At 43.7% G+C, this 18,205-nt stretch overlaps 1 protein-coding gene across 3 annotated transcripts in view; it reads left to right on the top strand.

The window, feature by feature from the left end:
• Nucleotides 1–1,560: 1,560 nt before the first annotated feature.
• RBM25 (RNA binding motif protein 25) overlaps nt 1,561–18,205 on the top strand; it is a 39,019-nt gene continuing 22,374 nt past the window's right edge. Inside the window, exons 1-9 of one of the 3 annotated variants that reach the window (XM_056545763.1) lie at nt 1,561–1,768; nt 6,100–6,214; nt 7,126–7,175; nt 8,474–8,641; nt 9,222–9,288; nt 12,947–13,107; nt 14,342–14,530; nt 14,623–14,709; nt 17,795–18,057. In XM_056545763.1, the coding sequence (XP_056401738.1) occupies nt 6,115–6,214; nt 7,126–7,175; nt 8,474–8,641; nt 9,222–9,288; nt 12,947–13,107; nt 14,342–14,530; nt 14,623–14,709; nt 17,795–18,057 (1,085 nt within the window). In that variant the 5' untranslated portion in view covers nt 1,561–1,768; nt 6,100–6,114. Of the gene's footprint in view, nt 1,773–6,099; nt 6,215–7,125; nt 7,176–8,473; nt 8,642–9,221; nt 9,289–12,946; nt 13,108–14,341; nt 14,531–14,622; nt 14,710–17,794; nt 18,058–18,205 lie in introns of all 3 variants that reach the window. The other 2 variants (XM_056545764.1, XM_056545762.1) reach the window with 2 other exon arrangements.

The raw sequence follows: 18,205 nt of genomic DNA, 5'->3' as shown, positions 1-18,205 counted from the left end.
TAGTATATGTGGGCGTTATTACTGACAGACAGCACTGAGAAGATCACTGTTATAGTTTCCTAGCAGACTCCCAGTCTGACTGGGAGAGCATGGTAAGTGAGCCATTACACCTTGTTCACACTGGTGTGGTGCTGTGCGGTGTCCGTTACTGCCGTGGCGCCGTGTCTTCGGGGGGGGGGGGGGGGGGGGGTGCGGCCCATAGACTGGTTTGAGTGGCATTGGGGCCGCTCTGCCGGTGGGTCGTTCCCCCCCTGTGGGCATTGGTGTCGCGGCGGTGGTGGTCGCCGCTCGGTGCTGCGCCATTTTATGCTAGGGACGTTAGGGACCCACTTTAAATAGGTGGCCTTGACGTGGCGAGTTGGCTTGTACTTTTTGATCAAAAATGTATACTAACAACCTGTTAGTTTTTGATATTATGCTGAGAAGCAATCAGATCATTATACAAGATTGTAGATGTGCACCATGTCTGTTTTTCTACCCGAATTCACACTGTTATAGTATATGTGGGCGCTATTAATGACAGGCAGCACTGAGAAGATCACTGTTATAGTATATGTGGGTGCTATTACTGACATGCAGTACTGAGAAGATCACTGTTATAGTATATGTGGGCGCTATTACTGTCAGGCAGCACTGAGAAGATCACTGTTATAGTATATGTGGGCGGTATTACTGACAGGCAGCACTGAGAAGATAGATAACTGTTCTAGTATATGTGGGTGCTATTACTGACAGGCAGCACTGAGAAGATAGATAACTGTTCTAGTATATGTGGGTGCTATTACTGACAGGCAGCACTGAGAAGATCACTGTTATAGTATATATGAGCACTATTACTGACAGGCAGCACTGAGAAGATCATTGTTATAGTATATGTGGGCGCTATTACTGACAGGCAGCACTGAGAAGATCACTGTTATAGTATATGTGGGCGCTATTACTGACAGGCAGCACTGAGAAGATCACTGTTATAGTATATATGAGCACTATTACTGACAGGCAGCACTGAGAAGATCACTGTTATAGTATATATGAGCACTATTACTGACAGACAGCACTGAGAGGATCACTGTTATAGTATATGTGGGCGCTATTACTGACAAGCAGCACTGAGAAGATCACTGTTATAGTATATGTGGGCACTATTACTGACAGGCAGCACTGAGAAGATCACTGTTATAGTATATGTGGGCGCTATTACTGACAGGCAGCACTGAGAAGATCACTGTTATAGTATATGTGGGCGCTATTACTGACAATTACAGCAGAATTCCTGAGTGCAATTCCGTAGCGTGAACATACCCATACAGAGCTATCAAAACTGATGAATTGTCTTTTGTTGCACCTAGCAACCAATCAGAGCCCAGCTTTCATTATTCAAACCGCTGTGGTAAGAATGAAAGCAGCGCTGCGATAGGTTGCTATGGGCAACAGAGAGAGGTTTGAAATGAGGCTCGAGGATGTACGGTAGAAGTCTCTGCCTCCGCCCACCAACCCACTGAGATGACGTCACCGGTCGCGCCTCTCCTGATTGACTGAGCGCGCAGGCCCCGCCCCCCCACCAGAGCCGCGGTGCATGCTGGACTCAGTGAGTGGCTTTGCGGCGGCGTGAGTGCGGCCTAGCACTGAACGTGATCCCCTCTCTGTCGTAGTTACCGTCGGATCGCGGGCGCCGTAGTCACCGGACGAGGCGAACCTTCCTTCTCGTGATAGACAACGAAGCAGCGACTATTTCTGCTCCTGGCTCCGGGACCCCTACCCAGCTGGGGTGGGTGAGTACGGCGCCATCATACGGGTTCCTCGGGCTGCAGTGAGGGAGCGCGACGTGTGGCCGTTCATCCCTCCTCTCATTGTCCGGTGATAAGGTGACGGTCACACCGGGTGCGGGCGCCCCCCACTGTCTGGGGCCTGTGTGCGTTTTGACGGCCTCCCGGCTCATGTGCGGGCTCCTCATGGCGGGAATCGCTCGTTCTGTTCTTGGTGTATATAGGGGTGGCTGTCCCGGTTTGGTCCATTCCCCCCCCGTACGTGTCTACATGGTGCAGGCGGAAGTAGAGGTCAGACCCTGTACACACCTGCAGGGAGGAGGCAGGGCACTTTTCAGACTATTGGAGCAGTTGCCAATAGCAACCAATCAGATCTTTAAGTTTTAAAAGGCCATCTATGTAGTGAGAGCTGGCCTGTGGTTGGTTGCTAAGGGCAACGGCTAAATAGCTTATTGTTTAAATCTGCCAATAACTTTTTAGTCCTAGACTTGACTGATCCTCCCGTCCTTGCCCCATAGACCATTTTTTTCCAACCAGGGTGCCTCCAGCTGTTGCAAAACTACAACTCCCAGCATGCCCGGACAGCCTTCGGCTGTCCGGGCATGCTGGGAGTTGTAGTTTTGCAACAGCTGGAGGCACCCCGGTTGGGACGCACTGCCATAGACAATAAATGGACCACTGGCTGCCCGTGTGGGGCGACTTCCATTCATTCTAGAGGATATTTCACCTCCATTATATCTATGGTCTCCGTGGATGCATCCTGTGGAGAGGGGAAAGCCTGCTGAGATGGAATACCCCCTTTAAATGCCTTGTCCATAACGTTGAGTGAAACTACAGCATGACTAAAGCCAAATCTGCTAAATCTAATGAGGGCGGGGGGGGGGGGGGATTTATCATTCCAGAATGGTGCAAGTTCAACTTTGTGTATGTTTATTTTGCACAACATATTTAAAAAGTGTTGCCGACAAAAACTTATCCTCTATCTGCAAGATCGCCTTTTGGGGGGGGTGGGGTGTCTGAGCACTGGGGCCCCGCATTCTCCTGTATTGAGTCCCAGCGCTCTTCCACAGTGGCGCGTCAAGACTCCCACCCTCGCCATATAGCTCTATGGGAGATCTGTTTGGCGATCTTCGACTCTCTCATAGAGCTATGTAGAGGGGGAGTGACGCGCCGTTGCGGATAGGGCGCATGTTTGTCCGTGATACGTCGTCTTTAATGCAAAGTGTTAAGCTCAAATTCGCTAATCTATGCTGCAGGGCTGGGCAGTATACCGGTTCATACCGAATACCGAAATTTTTGTGCTGCACGATGTTAATTTTAACCCATACCGCAATACCAGTTTGGCCCCTCCCCCTGGGGATTAAATTATCAGCCGCATCGCGCTGTCCCCACATCGGGGAACTAATCATATGTGACCCGCGAGCGCTGTTCTACCCCCCCCCCCCCAATTATTTGCCCAGCGCTGTGCTATCCCCATAATATTCACATGTCACCCGCAAGCGCTGCCCTCCTTGCCCTCATGTTTGTTGCGGCTGCCGTCGCTGACACTCTATACCAGTGGTCTTCAACCTCCAGATGCTGCAAATCTCCAACTCCCAGCATGCCCGGACAGCCAACGGCTGTCTGGGCATGCTGGGAGTTGTAGTTTTGCAACATCTGGAGGTCCGCAGGTTGAAGACCACTGCTCTATACTGTATCCCTATGCCCGGGCTGCAAAAGGTAAACAAAATAAACTTTAACTCATCTTCCCCGTCGGTCCGGACCTGATTCCTAGGGAATGGAATGTCGGACAGCCGTTCATTCCAAAATGAATGTTCCTACACTCTTTCCTAATTGCTTTGTATCTAAGTTGCACACTTGGTGTTTAAAGGCCCTTGTGTGGAATATAAAAAAAAAATTTCCTTACCTCCAGTGTTCAGTGTCCTGCTCCAGGTCATCGATCGTCTTCCTTAGTTGAAATGTGACTGTCTACGGAACCACCCTGGCCCAACGTGTCATACTGCAGCTCAGTGAAACGCTGGCCATGGTGGGACATTGTTGTGGCCAGCAGGAGCAGGACACTGGAGGGAGCGCTGGAGGTAAGTATATGTTTAATTTATTTTATTTTTTTATATCCCACACAATGGGGGGAGATTTATCAAAATCTGTCCATAGCAACCAATCAGATTGCTTCTTTCATTTCTGAAAAATGAAAGAACAATCTGGTTGCTATGGGCAACTCGGCAGCGTTTCCTCTGGACAGATTTTGATAAATCTCCTCCAATAGGCACAATAAAAAAAAAAAACCTGCTTGAGTTGTTCTCAAGTTATACTGCCAGAATTGTACCACGGTTTTCCAAAATCCCGGAAAAATCAGTGCACATTTACAGTGATTTTGCAAAATCACAATACCATTTGCGGTAGTTACCCTAGTTTAGAACAATTTCTGAAAAATAGTTTTTCAATTGCAATAGCACCGCAGCACATCTATCCATGTAAACATGGGAAGTGCTTCAGGTAGTAATGAAAGTGAATGATAACACACAACTGCAACTCCCAGCATGCCTGGACAGCCGAATGCTGAGAATTGTCATTTTGCAACAGCTGGAGGCACCCTGGTTGGGAAAACACTAGTCTATGGCAGTCCATCGATTCCTGCCTTTATGGTCTTATTATATACTATAGATTTGGAATTGGCCTCTTTTGAACCATTTCCATATTACTCTAGTTTACTGGAGGGTTCAGAGGCGACAGTCCCTTTTAGAGGAAAAGTGTCACTAAATCACAATTCACTGGGTTATAGTGTGAGTGAACAGGAATCCATTGAGGGGGTCACTTACTTTTCTTTATCCAATTGCTGTTGAGTTATGTGCCGGTAAAGTTCCATTGTTTGGCTCTTGCCATTGTTACTGCACATGCGCCAGACCCTCGCTACACCCGTAAGTCAGGAGTAGCGAGAGGGTGAAAGGTTTAGGCGCATGCGCTCTGCAGACTGAACGGAATTTCGCAAGCACTGCAAAGGCGACAATGGTGATGGCACAGTGCAGCGTGGTCCTACCGCCGGTTGCCAGGCTGAATCTCTGCTCGCTGAATTCCGCGAGCGGAGATTCAGCGTCCATTGCTCAGCGTGAACGCACCCTAATACAGCCTTGAAGTGCGATGCAGGTGCCAAACAACAGAACTTTACTGGTGCAAAACTCAGCTGCAATTGGAGGAAGAAAAGTAAGTGAACCACTCACTGGATTCCTGTTCACCCACACTATAGCCCAGTGTATTGGGTGACAGTTTTCCATTAAATAGGCTGTTGAGCATAGTAGCCATGCTGGGACAAATAAGCTGAACTCAGCTGCTTGATCCCCCAACTACTATAAATGTTGTTAATAAGTTTAAAGAATCAGTGTTGTTTGTGATTACTTTTATTCCTCCCTATGTAATTTCAACTCACCCCCAGCTTTCCTACAGTGTCATCAGTTTATTTAAGCTCAGCTGCGTCATGAATACACTTAATCACTGAATACATTTCATCACTACCGCTGGGTCATGTGACCACAAGCCTGATAACCAATAAATTACATTCTCTAATGTATAGACAAGATGTTATCTTTTATTGACTTTCTGTAAATTACAGGAGGGTGTCACAACCTATCAGATCCCTCCTGAAACCTCAGACCCTTCCCCGCTAATAGCTCTGTTGTCTGTTCATCCTTATGTCCGTATACCTATTTCTATATTACCAAAGGGCCAGGAGTGTAGTCATATAGTAAGTGAGTCCATACAATGATTAGCAGTAGGGTTACACATCACTGCCTTTCTCCTCTGTCTTCTTATTCTCTCGTTTGTCCAGTGTGTTACAATCTAATTCTGCTCTCCTGTATGTAAGAGCTGACAGGGTGAATAGATCAGAGGCTTGAACTGCATTACATACACTACTTTATGGGAGTGGTTACCAACCTGTGGACCTCCAGATGTTGCAAAACTACAACTCCCAGCATGCCCGGACAGCCAACGGCTGTCTGGGCATGCTGGGAGTTGCAGTTTTGCAACATCTGGATGTCCACAGGTTGAAGACCACTGCTCTATGGTGAACATTCTATGGGGGAGATGTATCAAAACCTGTGGGGGGCGACACATTATCGTATTATCAGCAAGGTAATTGCCGATAACGTCAAAAATCGTGAATATCGGCCGATAATATCGGCCAAACCGATAATCGGTCGATCCCTAATTCAAAGCACTCACATCCTTAGCTAAACTATGTAAGAGAAAACACCCCTTTAGTGCGTGTTTATTGTCTATTACAGTATAATATTACAGTATTCTGTGTCTAACCATTATTTTGTTTTCTTTACAACAGGTTGGTACTGTAAATATGTCATATCCCCCACATCTTAACCGTCCCCCTATGGGGATCCCAACTCTTCCTCCTGGGATTCCTCCCCCACAGTTTCCAGGTTTTCCTCCTCCTCCTGGTAAGTGGCAATATCGATTAGCGAATGAATAGAAACCTTTTAAACACCTCACATTGATATAGTGTTGCATTTAGAAAAATGGGGTCAGCTGAAACCATCTATGTCCTGCATAATTTCGGTTAGAAATTCCATGGCATGGAGCTTACCATGTAGGTGAATGGGTTTTCAGTGAACCTGCAGTATTTTCTTTCTGGAATATAGAAAATTCTGATCAATAAATTCCACCGTAACATTAAACCTGCTCAATGTGCTGGCAGAATCCTCTCTGCAGAAATTGCCGTCTCAGAGGACAGCAATGTCTATGCGGTCCTAGCACCGACTGATTCAGTCAGTCCTGGCTGTCCTATTTTCCGGGCGGAAGTTTTCCATCTGAAGCCACTGTACTGTACTATCCTGATCCTGGGCTTCAAAAATAAACAAAGTAAACTGTAACTCCCCTTCCTACGTTCCCCCGTTGCTCCGGTACCGGCCTCACGGCCCCTCCGCTACTCTTGCTGCTTCCTGGGGATAGGAACGTCACAGAGCCGTCAGCCTATCACCGACCGCAGCGATGTCCCACCTTTGCCGGTCATGTAAGAAGGCTCAGGATAGTACAGTACAGCGCAGCAGCTGATAATTATTTGGGGGGGGGGGGGGAGAAGTAGCGCCCACAGGTCACATTGGGGGGGACCATTAAATACCCTGGAACTGCCATAATTTACAAAAATACAGTGATACACATTTTTGGTCATACCGCCCAGCTCTATGCCTGCATCCTTTTGGGGTAAATCTACTCACTATTGCTAATGGCTAATAACATTCTCACCATAACTGATTCCTGTAGTAATCAATGCCTGTAAATTGACTAGTATTATGTTGCTACTTTTAAATAACTTTTCTTCAATTTAAAATGTTTTCTGTTTATTTTGCAGGTACTCCAATGATTCCTGTACCAATGAGTTTAATGGCTCCAGGACCAACTGTAAGTTTACTTTGTGAATATGTAGAGATGTCCTTTAAATGGGTACTCCGGCACTTAGACATCTTATCCCCTATCCAAAGGATAGGGGATAAGATGCCTGATCGCGGGAGTCCCACCGCTGGGGACCCCCGTGATCTTGCATGCGGCACCCCGTTTCTAATCAGTCCTCGGAGCGTGTTAGCTCCGGGTCGGATTACCGGTGACCACAGGGCCGACGGCGTGTGACGTCACGCCTCCGCCCCCGTGTGACGTTACGCTCCGCCCCTCAATGCAAGCATATGGGAGGGGGCATGGCAGCTATCATGTCCCGTAGGCTTGTATTGAGGGGCGGAGCGTGACGTGTCACGGGGGCGGAGGCGTGACGTCACACGCCGTCGGCCCTGTTGTCTGATTATAAACGGGGTGCTGCGTGCAAGATCATGGGGGTCCCCAGCGGCGGGACTCACGCGATCAGGCATCTTATCCCCTATCCTTTGGATAGGGGATAAGATGTCAAAGCACCGGAGTACCCCTTTAAATCATTACAGTATACAACATGCACAAATACTTTGCGCTTGACAGAGTTGCTGGCTATAGACATTAAATAGATGTTATACATTTATCCCTCTTCTCTCTTAAAATGATGTATTCTTTGCTCATTAAAGAGTGTGTGTTTTTGGCAGTCATAAATGTCAGCTAAATGCTCATTCAACACTGGTTATGGTTTCTCTGTTATTGGATTGGAGCTGTTCTTATGTAATCTGTTATTTCGTCGGTGTGTGCTGTGTGTAGAAATGCCATACAGTAAATTTTTATTTTTCACACAAATATGTAAGATCCATTGCATTACAGGGGTGTGGAAATAAAAAAATAATAAAATCCGCCCCCCAGACCACCAGGAATGGTTATAAGATCTCTTTGACTTTGACAGCGGCGATCTAAAGGGCTAATAGCCGCCCGCATTTCGTCTATTAGGGGCAGCCCCCAGCTACTGAAATCAGGTGGGGGCAGCCAGGTATGGAGCGGGCACGAGTCAGGACCCTGCTCCATACACCCTGAGCACCAGCATTATAAAAATAAATGGGGAAGTCAGTCCGGCCCTGCTGGCCTGATACAGGGCTAAATGTACAAAAAACTCACCTGCCCGGCACCCGAAACTACATGTCCCGGGCGAAATAATTTCCACATCCCTGCATTATTAATACGTTTGATACATACCACCTCTGATGGTAATGATTTTAGAAATGAGAGCCAGTAGATTCCCTTATTTGCATCACCTGTTCACATTGTTTTGTTTTTCCCTCTTTTTCAATCTCAAGGTTTTATTGCCAACTGTACCTATGGTTGGAAAACACCTGGGGCCTCGAAAAGACTTAATGGGTCTGAAAAATAAGGAGAATGATGAGAACAGTGGCCCTACAACCACTGTTTTTGTAGGAAATATTTCAGATAAGGCCTCAGACATGCTTATTCGGCAGCTACTAGCTGTAAGTATTTTTCCATTTTTCCATTTATGTATCCATGTGTTATAACTGCATGTCACCTTTACTTAGAAGTTCGTTTTTGCTAATTGTATTAAATAAAGGTGCTTTGTTTAGAATTTTATGTGGGGATTACAGTGATGAACATGCCTGTACAATAGGTAACAGTGTAAACATGCCTAGAGATCTTGTATTTTAAGTGAGATTCCCATCTCCCTTGAATTGTTTTCTCTAGCCTGTGTGGGGTCGTCGGAGGTGGTCCAGAAGCTGAAAACAGCCAAAGCGGCAGATTTCTTTTGTCTAACTAACATTGACTTTAATTGTGTAAATGGTGTGGCCCCTGCAAGCTACACTTTTGTCATAACTCCTAGAGTTAAGTTAACAACATAGCACGAAGAGCTATACTGCTTGCCCAACTCCCATTAACATTAATGGGAGTTATGCAAATTTTGTAACTACTTTTCCGGCTGTTTTTAGAGGCCGCAGACAGGCTGCAGGAGGGAAGGAAACATTTTTATTAGATGGGAATACCCCTTAAAAAATTTTTTATGTACTTTGATTTTTACTTTTTTCCCCGTCCCTTTAGAAATGCGGTTTGGTATTGAGCTGGAAAAGGGTGCAAGGGGCATCTGGGAAGCTGCAAGGTAAGTGTGGTATGTAAATCTTTACTTATTGCTCTTTAACTAAATGTAATAGATGGAACTGTTGAACCCGACTAATCAAAATGTGTGAGAGACAAACTGGATGACAGCAACCAATCACAGCTCAGGTTTCACTTTACTAGGGCTGATTAAGATAGGAAAGCTGAGCTGTGATTGGTTGCTGTGGACAAAGTCTCTCCACTTTTTTTCTCACATTTTGATAAGCTGGAGTATTTACTCTTACATGTAACTTTTTGTAAATTAGTTTTGTGTGCTTATTCATAGTTTTGTTTTTTTAGCTTTTAAACTTCATCCAAAAAGTGGCATTTGTCCAAAAGCAACCATTAAAGGGGTTACCCAAGAAATTTTATTTTTTTTATATATCAACTGGCTCCAGAAACAGATTTGTAAATTACTTCTATTTAAAAAATCTTAATCCTTTCAGTACTTATGAGCTTCTGAAGTTAAGGTTATTCTTTTCTGTCTAAGTGCTCTCTGATGACACGTGTCTCGGGAACTGCCCAGTTTAGAAGCAAATCCCCATAGCAAACCTCTTCTAAACTGGTCGGTTCCTGAGACATGTCATCAGAGATTACTTAAACAGAAAAGAACAACCTTAACTTCAGAAGCTCATAAGTACTGAAAGGATTAAGATTTTTTAATAGAAGTAATTTACAAATCTGTTTAACTTTCTAGAGCCAGTTGATATATATATATATATATATAAAAAAAAGTTTTCTCTATCGGCTCCATTGGGGGACACAGACCGTGGGTGTATGTTGCTGTCTCTAGGAGGTGTGACACTATGGTAATAAAAAAAAAGTCGGCTCCTCCCAACAGGATATACCCAACTTCAGGCTCTGAGCTAATCAGTTTTAAGCTTAGTGTCTGAAGGAGGTGGGCATGGTCTGGATTTATCCAGACCAGGTCTTCTGATTTTTTGTTTTCCCAGTATAGGGACGTGTTAGTTTTTTTATTCCTTTTCTTTTCTGTTTTCAGGTGGGGACTCAGGGACTCTGGTTCCCTGTTTCCCCATTGCGAGTAAGGGGGCACAGACATTGCGTATATGCGCTGTTCACACCCCCAGTCCCCCCCAGACGGTTCAGGGACTCTGGTCTCCCTAGGAGACCCTTCTTCCGATAAACATATTGGAATTATGGGCGATTCTTCTTTGTCTTCTTCATTGGGAGTCCCGTCCTGTCCGCGTTCAGTCGGACAACGCCGTGGCGTACATAAATCGACAGGGCGGCACTCGCAGCTCGGCAGCCATGACCAAGATTCTCACCTGGGCGGAGAGCAAGGTTCCGGCCTTTTCGGCGATTAACATTCCGGGAGTGCCTCACCCGACCCCGGCAAGTGGTCTCTACATCCGGAGGTCTTTGCACAGCTCTGCGACCTCTGGGGCATTCCGGACGTGGACCTCTTCGCGTCTGGCACAATCGGAAGATCCTTCCTTTTGTGTCCAAGTCCCGGGACCCTCAGGCTCTGGCCGTGGATTCCCTAGTGATTCCTTGGGTGGGGTTTGCCCTACCATATCTGTTCCCTCCTCCTCCGCTCCTTCCCAGGGTGGAAGAGGACGTCGCCGCCATTCTGGTAGCTCCAGATTGGCCCCGACGGTCGTGGTACGCCGACATAGTCAGGCTCCTGGACAACGCTCCACGGTGCCTTCCGCTCTGCCCGGACCTGCTCTCTCAGGGTCCTCTTGCCTCGCCAATTTACAGTCGCTGCATTTGACGGCGTGGCGGTTGCGACCGCGGTTTTGAGGGCCCGCGGGTTCTCTTCCCAAGTCATTCACACCATGCTCAAGGCTCTTAAGCCCTTCTCCGCAAGAATTTACCACCGGTCTTATTTTCGTTGGTGTGAAGCTCAGGACTTCTCCCCGGTAACCTTCTCGATTTCCTGTCTTCTTTCCTTTTTGCAGTCGGGGTTGGAACTGGGGTTGTCTCTCAGTTCACTTAAAGGTCAGGTTTTTGGCCCTTGCTGTTCTTTTCCAGTGGCCCCTGGCTTCTAATTCTCATATCCGGACCTTGCTTCAAGGAGTGGCGCACGCTGTTCCTCCTTATCTGTCACCCTCTCCCCCTTGGGACTTGAATTTGGTTCTGAGTGACCTCCAGGGTGCACCCTTTGAGCCCCTTAGAGAGGGGTGTCTCCGCCTCCTTTCTGGGAAACTGGCGTTTCTTGTTGCTATCGCCTCCATCTGGAGGGTGTCTGAATTGGCAGCTCTTTCCTGTCTTTCTCGGCTTCTGGTGATCCACCAGGACAAGGTTGTTTTCCGGCCAGATCCTTTTTGCCTAAGGTGGTCTCGGCCTTTCATCTCAATGAGGACATTGTCCTCCCGTCTTTTTGTCCTGCTCCTTCTCATCCTAAGGAGCGCTTACTACACAAGCTGGATGTAGTTCGGGCTGTTCGGTCTTATCTCTCCATCACTTCTTCGTTTCGGCAGTGTGATTCCTTTTTCGTCCTTGCGTAAGGTTGTCGCAAGGGTCAACCTGCTTCCAAGGCCACCATTTCTCGGTGGATTCGATCCGCCATTTCAGAAGCCTATCGCTGTAAGGGGAAGATTCCTGCTTTCAGGGTTGTGGCTCATTCTACCGTTCTGTTGGGGCATCCTGGGCTCTCCAGATTAGAGCCTCGGCCTCGCAGATTTGCAAGGCGGCTACCTGGTCGTCTTTGCACACTTTCTCGAAGTTTTACCGAGCTCATACTTTCGCATCGGCTGATGCTAGTCTGGGTCGTATAGTGTTGCAGGCGGCAGTGGGTCGGCCGTCTGCCTGACTGCTTATCTGCCCACCCAAGGGACGGCTTTGGTACGTCCCACGGTCTGTGTCCCCCAATGGAGCCGATAGAGAAAAGGAGATTTTTGTTAACTTACCGTAAAATCTTTCTCGAACGATCCATTGGGGGACACAGCTCCTGCCCTTTTTTGGGATTTTCCTTTTGGTTCTCTGTCCGAGGGTGTGTTCAGTTATGTTTTTCTTCTGGTTCTCGGACAGTTTGGGGTTTTTCTTTGACCTGTTGGTCTCCTACTATTGCTCTGGAACTTAAACTGATTAGCTCAGAGCCTGAAGGCGGGTATATCCTGCTGGGAGGAGCCGACTTTTTTTTATTACCATAGTGTCACACCTCCTAGAGACAGCAGCATACACCCACGGTCTGTGTCCCCCAATGGATCTTTAGAGAATGAGATTTTACGGTAAAATCTCCATTTTTTTCCTGGATAACCCCTTTAAATACTTTTCTTATATTATAGGCTGGAATTACATGTGGATTTTATGCAGGTTTTTGTGTTAAAACCTTTAGGTCTAAAAGGGTCCTAGGGGAATCTAAAAACATAAAAGTATGAAGGACAGCTAATCCTCCCCTGGCTCGTAACCTGTTTGTCTGCAGTGTAACATGCACAATGCACTTGGCTTTCATGCATCACTTTCTACTGGGATGGTAGAAAACTAGTTTATTTAGTTATTTATTAATTAGATACCTTGCCTTTGAATAGCCATAAGTCTTATCAATTCCCTCAGTGAAACAATATGTAAGATGAGGTACTTTTGTATCTTTCAGCATGTATTTGTACCACTTCACATTTGGTGAATCTCTTAAAAAATGCACCTTTTGTAAGCCCTTTTTATTTATATATTTTTTTTTTTTTTTTTTCTTCTTTGTTTCTGTTCAGCTTTTGGATTTTGTGAATATAAAGAGCCTGAATCTACTTTGCGAGCGTTGCGGTTACTTCATGATCTACAGATTGGCGAAAAGAAATTACTTGTAAAAGTAGATGCAAAGACTAAAGCTCAACTGGATGAATGGAAAGCAAGCAGGAGATCTTCCAATGGGGTGAGGAGCATACATGGTTTTTTGTATTTTTCTTATAATGGTGATTATCTTTTATGAGGCTAACATTTTAAGCAGTATTTTACACTTTAGAGGGAAAGTGTAAAAAAAAACCAAAAAAAAAAACCAGGTATTAAGGTGTAACATACTAATAACATGAGGATCCTGCTTGTAAGTACTTGGTTCTAAGCCAGTAGACCAGTGTTTACCATCCAGCTGTTGCAAAACTGTCCGGGCATGCTGGGAGTTGTAGTTTTGCAACAGCTGGAGGCACCCTCGTTGGGAAACACTGCAGTAGAATGAGAGTTGGAGCGAAAGGCTCCAGCGAAAAGACAGCCAACGGCTGTCCGGGCATGCTGGGGTTGTAGTTTTGCAACAGCTGGAGGCACACTCGTTGGGAAACACTGCAGTAGAATGAGAGTTGGAGCGAAAGGCTTCGCTGAAAATGAATTATTTACTGTGTTTAACTGTAGATGTTATGAACTAGTCTGAATGTCCGGCTATCTGTGCAAAGTTTGGGGACTCGGGTTTGGATTATGAAGTATGTTATTCTTAGGTTGTTAGATCATTGAACCCGAGTGGGGGGAAATGGACGGAGGTGCAGCACTGGAGAGCATTGTCAGTGAGTTTGCTGTGGGGTTGGGTTCACACCTATGTTGGAGGCCCCAGATTCTGTCAAAAATTACAGCAGCATGCTGCACTACTTTATCTGGGGAAACTCTAGACACTAGGGTGGAAACACAACAGACCCCCTTTAAAGACATTATGGTCTGTTGTGCTGTAACCTATCAAGTGTTGGAGCGGGACATTGCAGATGTGATCCTGTTCTTATATAGAGTGAAGGCATTGTACTGGATTGGAAAGGAAAAGATCCAATAGTTCTGAATTACTGTAATCAAGGCAAGAATTAATCTAAGTAGCAATACGTTTTTTTTTATGCCGGTTTCTACAGCAAGAAGAGGAGATTCTGTAGGTGTTTTTGAGCAGGAAGAGTGCAAGTTAAATAGAGTGAAGGAAAGATCAGAATCTTACATCTCATTTAGCTAAACATGCGCATGTTACATTCGTTTTATAACTTGCCGAATACCTAAGTACATTTCACTACTTGTAAAGTTTGTGTTATGACTTAAGTTTGGTGTATAGAGCTGTCCTGGAAACACAGAATTGTTGGGTGACTAACATGCTTTGTTTACTTGTTTAGAAGCACCTTTTTCAAAATTATTTTAAAATATTTTAGAATGTCCTTCCCGAGTCAACTGCTGATGAAGATGATGATATTGATGAAGAAACAAAAAGAAGAGACAGTCTTATTAAAGGTGCAATTGAAGTGCTAATAAAAGACTATTCCAGTGAGCTAAACGCTCCATCTCTAGACTCTGAATCGCAACCTAAAAAGAAAAGGAAAGATAAGAAAGAAGAATTGTCAGTAAGTATATAATTGTGTGTGTGTGGATACAGTAATGGTTGTTATGCCATTCTATTGGATGCAATACTTCAATTCTGCTAATTCATTAACAGCAAGAAGACATAAACGTAATAGAAATTGAAGAAGATAAGAGAGACCTGATATCACGCGAGATCAGTAAATTCAGAGATACACACAAGGTAATGTTTGTTTTTATATCTTTTCTGAAGAAAATGTGCTCCTTACAGATTCAAGAACCACATAGTTTTAACACAAGCATCATGTCTAATATGTCAGAGAAGATGAATGTAGAAATTGAAATTCAGCGTTGTGTATCTTTCCTAAATAGCGATTGGTATTAACCATTTGTAATGCGCTGTTATTGTCAGTCATGTTTTCTGCTGATTGTGCTCAGCAACAAGAAACTGACTAAGCTTTTTTTCATCAAATGAAAGCTAAGAACATTTAAATATTATTATAGCCACCTCACCACCATATACAGCCATACATATAACAACATCACACTTACTGTTTTGAAAAGCTAAATGAATAAAAAAAGCTTTCTACATGCTTTTAGTAAATCAAAATATATCAGTGGTTTCCACATGTGCCACAGTTAAGATGCATGGAAGATTTGTAAATTCCCTATAAAGCTAATCTATTCATTGACCCCCACCATTATGATAGAGATCATATGGTGACTAATGCAAGATGAATCTCAGCTTGGAAAGTAACATGGAATATGAATGTAAGTATGAGCTCCCGTTTTTTTACTATATTTTTCGGATACCCCCTCTGAAAAATGTGCAAAGTGGCAACTGGCTTGGTTATTGAACTATTCCTGAGCATTTTGTTCAAGGTGATGCATCACTTGTCCACTGCATCTTTTTAATAGATGCACAGTATTTGAGCTTTTTCTTTAAATATTGCAGTCTAGAATCCTTAGGTTTATAGTTTAACCTGTATTATGTAAATATTCAGACCACCATAGTACACAACTGTACATTTGTATTTTACCTTGCTGCAAAAGTGTAATAAAAGCAATATGCTTGAAAATGCATTGCATCAAATGTGGATATTATTTGCAAAGGGGTGATCTTCAGTTCTATGATTTAATGTAAAGGCTCTGCTGTGTTTTTGTAGAGCTGACGTAGCACAGTGAACCTTTGCATGTTTGGTAGGGATTTCTAAAATAACACTGCAGCCTCCTTATGGCTGTCAGGGTATGAGTAATGTAGGGGGTGTCCATTTACAGCACTGATGAATCTGAAGACCATAAGGTAAGATTTTTATAATTACTCTCTCTGTCTATGCTTTGGTTTCTACTTTTACCCTATCCTTCTCCAATCCCTATTTGCTGCTTCTAATACTAACAAAGTGCAAATAAAACTACACATACATATAAACATATTTTCACTTATATACATCACAATTATTTGGCCAAAGATACAACTTTATTTCTTTACGTAATCAGTATATATTAAAATCCTAAGGGTAGGGTCACACGTGCATATTTTTATTGCCTATTGACTTTAATGGGCAGCAAAATCTGCTGCAGCAGAAAATACGCAAATGTGAACGTACCCTTATTCCTGTTATACAATCCCTTCATAGATTATTTTTGCATCATTAGATGAAACTTGGAGCTTCTAGAAATAAAAAATGTAAGTATTTAATTCTGGTGGAGATACTTTACAGTTGTAATGTGGGAAAGAGGTAAGTTTAAAAATACATATATATACAGTACAGTTCCAAAAGTAGCTATGTCTTAATTCCCAACTGCGTAAATATATATATACACAATTCACCCTTGTGTGATGCACTTTGTGTGTTTTTATTATTCCTTTTCATTTCCTACTTTCCTTGTACTGCTAAGACACGCTAGACTAATACCATTGAGTAATGACCTCCCACATTTACATTGTGAATACCTCCCCTTCTGTCTGTCCTTGCTCTATTCCTTCTTACCTCTACAAAATCTTCCGGGGATCCAAAGTCAGCTGGTTGTAAAGGTAAGATGTCTTTAAATGATTTATTTGGATGTTTTTTTTTTTTCTGTAAAAAAAAAAAAAAAAATGCAATGTTTGTACTGTTGTAGTTTAATTACCAGTAACATGAGATTGAAGGGTTGAGAAGTCATTTGTTGGTAAATGAGATAATCTAAGATATGTGATGCGTAGACAATTTTGCACCTAGAATGGTCTTGTCTGTCTTTGAAAATGTACTTGCTCTTCCTCCCAGAATCATAGCTTGTAGGCAAAGTTAATCCCGTGTTGGAGAGCCATGTCCTAGCACATCATCTGTAAGTTAATTCAAAACAATTGTTAACAAGGATGGATATATGATCTGTGGATGTCTTATTTCCAATGTGTTCAAGGTATTTTGGGCCATAGACACACTTTTTCCCCACAATAAAATAAACATTTTTTTGGCCATTGCTATGGATCGAATGGATACCCCTGTAGATTCCATGTCGCAAGTGATTTCCAACCTTCCCGCAGTTTCTATGTTTAGCATCATTCTGTGAAGAGCTAAACCAACATTTGTAAGTTTAATGACATTCCTAGTCTTGTCGTAGGTAAATGTTGCCATTGCATCTAATCAACATGCCTACCAATTTTTACCAGTAGAGTTGGGCCTCAGTGTACTTAAAGCTTTTAAGTCTCCACAAGTACACACTCCATTTTCCTTTTCTTGTGTTTCTTTTGCTCTTAAAGCAGCATTTCATGTTTGCAATTTAATTTGTTTTTCTTAAAGAATACAGATCAAACATGTAATCTGTCTGCTCCACCTTGTCACCAGCTATTTGGTTTTTGAGCCCAGAGTTTATACATATTTTGCCACCCCCTGACTTTTCATCTGGTTGGGGTGACTATGCAGTTTGCTGTTCTCTGGTTCAATATTATATATTTTCTTGCCATTACCCTACTTTTTATATTGACAGAAGGAAATTACTTATGCATTGCTCCATACTTTTTAGTTCAACAAACTGACAATTTTGTATATTAATGCCATGTATCTTAGCCACTCTGTATCCCATGTGATTTTATTTTGTAGTTTTTTTTTTCCCCCCTGGATATGAAGTGCTGCTTTACCTTGAGCCCCGGATCCTTTAGAAACCATGGTTGGAGATTGCTGGTCCTTGTAGCTATATTTTTGCACGGAATCTAGTCTTGTGCCTTTTTTCTTTTTGCTACACATTTGATTGTCTTTTTTATCATTTTTTTTTATTTTGTATGTATTGCTAGATAATTTTGCTTTAATATATCGTGTCTCTCTTTATAGAAACTGGAAGAAGAGAAGGGCATAAAGGAAAAGGAGAGACAAGAGTTTGAGAAACAACGGAGGGAAAGAGAGAGGGAGCGTGAGCGAGAGAGGAGAGAGCGAGAACGGGACCGCGAGAAAGAGCGGGAGAAGGAAAAAGAGAGAGAGCGGGATAGAGACAGAAACAATGAAAGAAACAGAGACCGGGACCGTGATAGAGAGAGAGATCGTGACAAGGAGAGAGATCGTGGGAGAGATCATAGTAAAGATCGCAGTCGATCAAGGTAAAATCTGTGCCTGATGCATGAATTTCATTTATCAGTTGCAGAAATGTCTGAAATGCATCTGCCATGTGTTAACATATATACTGTTAGCCTATGTTCATACTGGCAAAAAAATACAGGCATATTACTTTTCTCTGCATATTTTCAG

This window comes from Hyla sarda, chromosome 11 (genome assembly GCF_029499605.1).
Source record: "Hyla sarda isolate aHylSar1 chromosome 11, aHylSar1.hap1, whole genome shotgun sequence".
NCBI classification, from domain to species: domain Eukaryota; kingdom Metazoa; phylum Chordata; class Amphibia; order Anura; family Hylidae; genus Hyla; species Hyla sarda.
The sequence above is the reverse complement of the archived record's forward strand: the minus strand, read 5'-3'. Positions and strand labels throughout refer to the sequence as shown.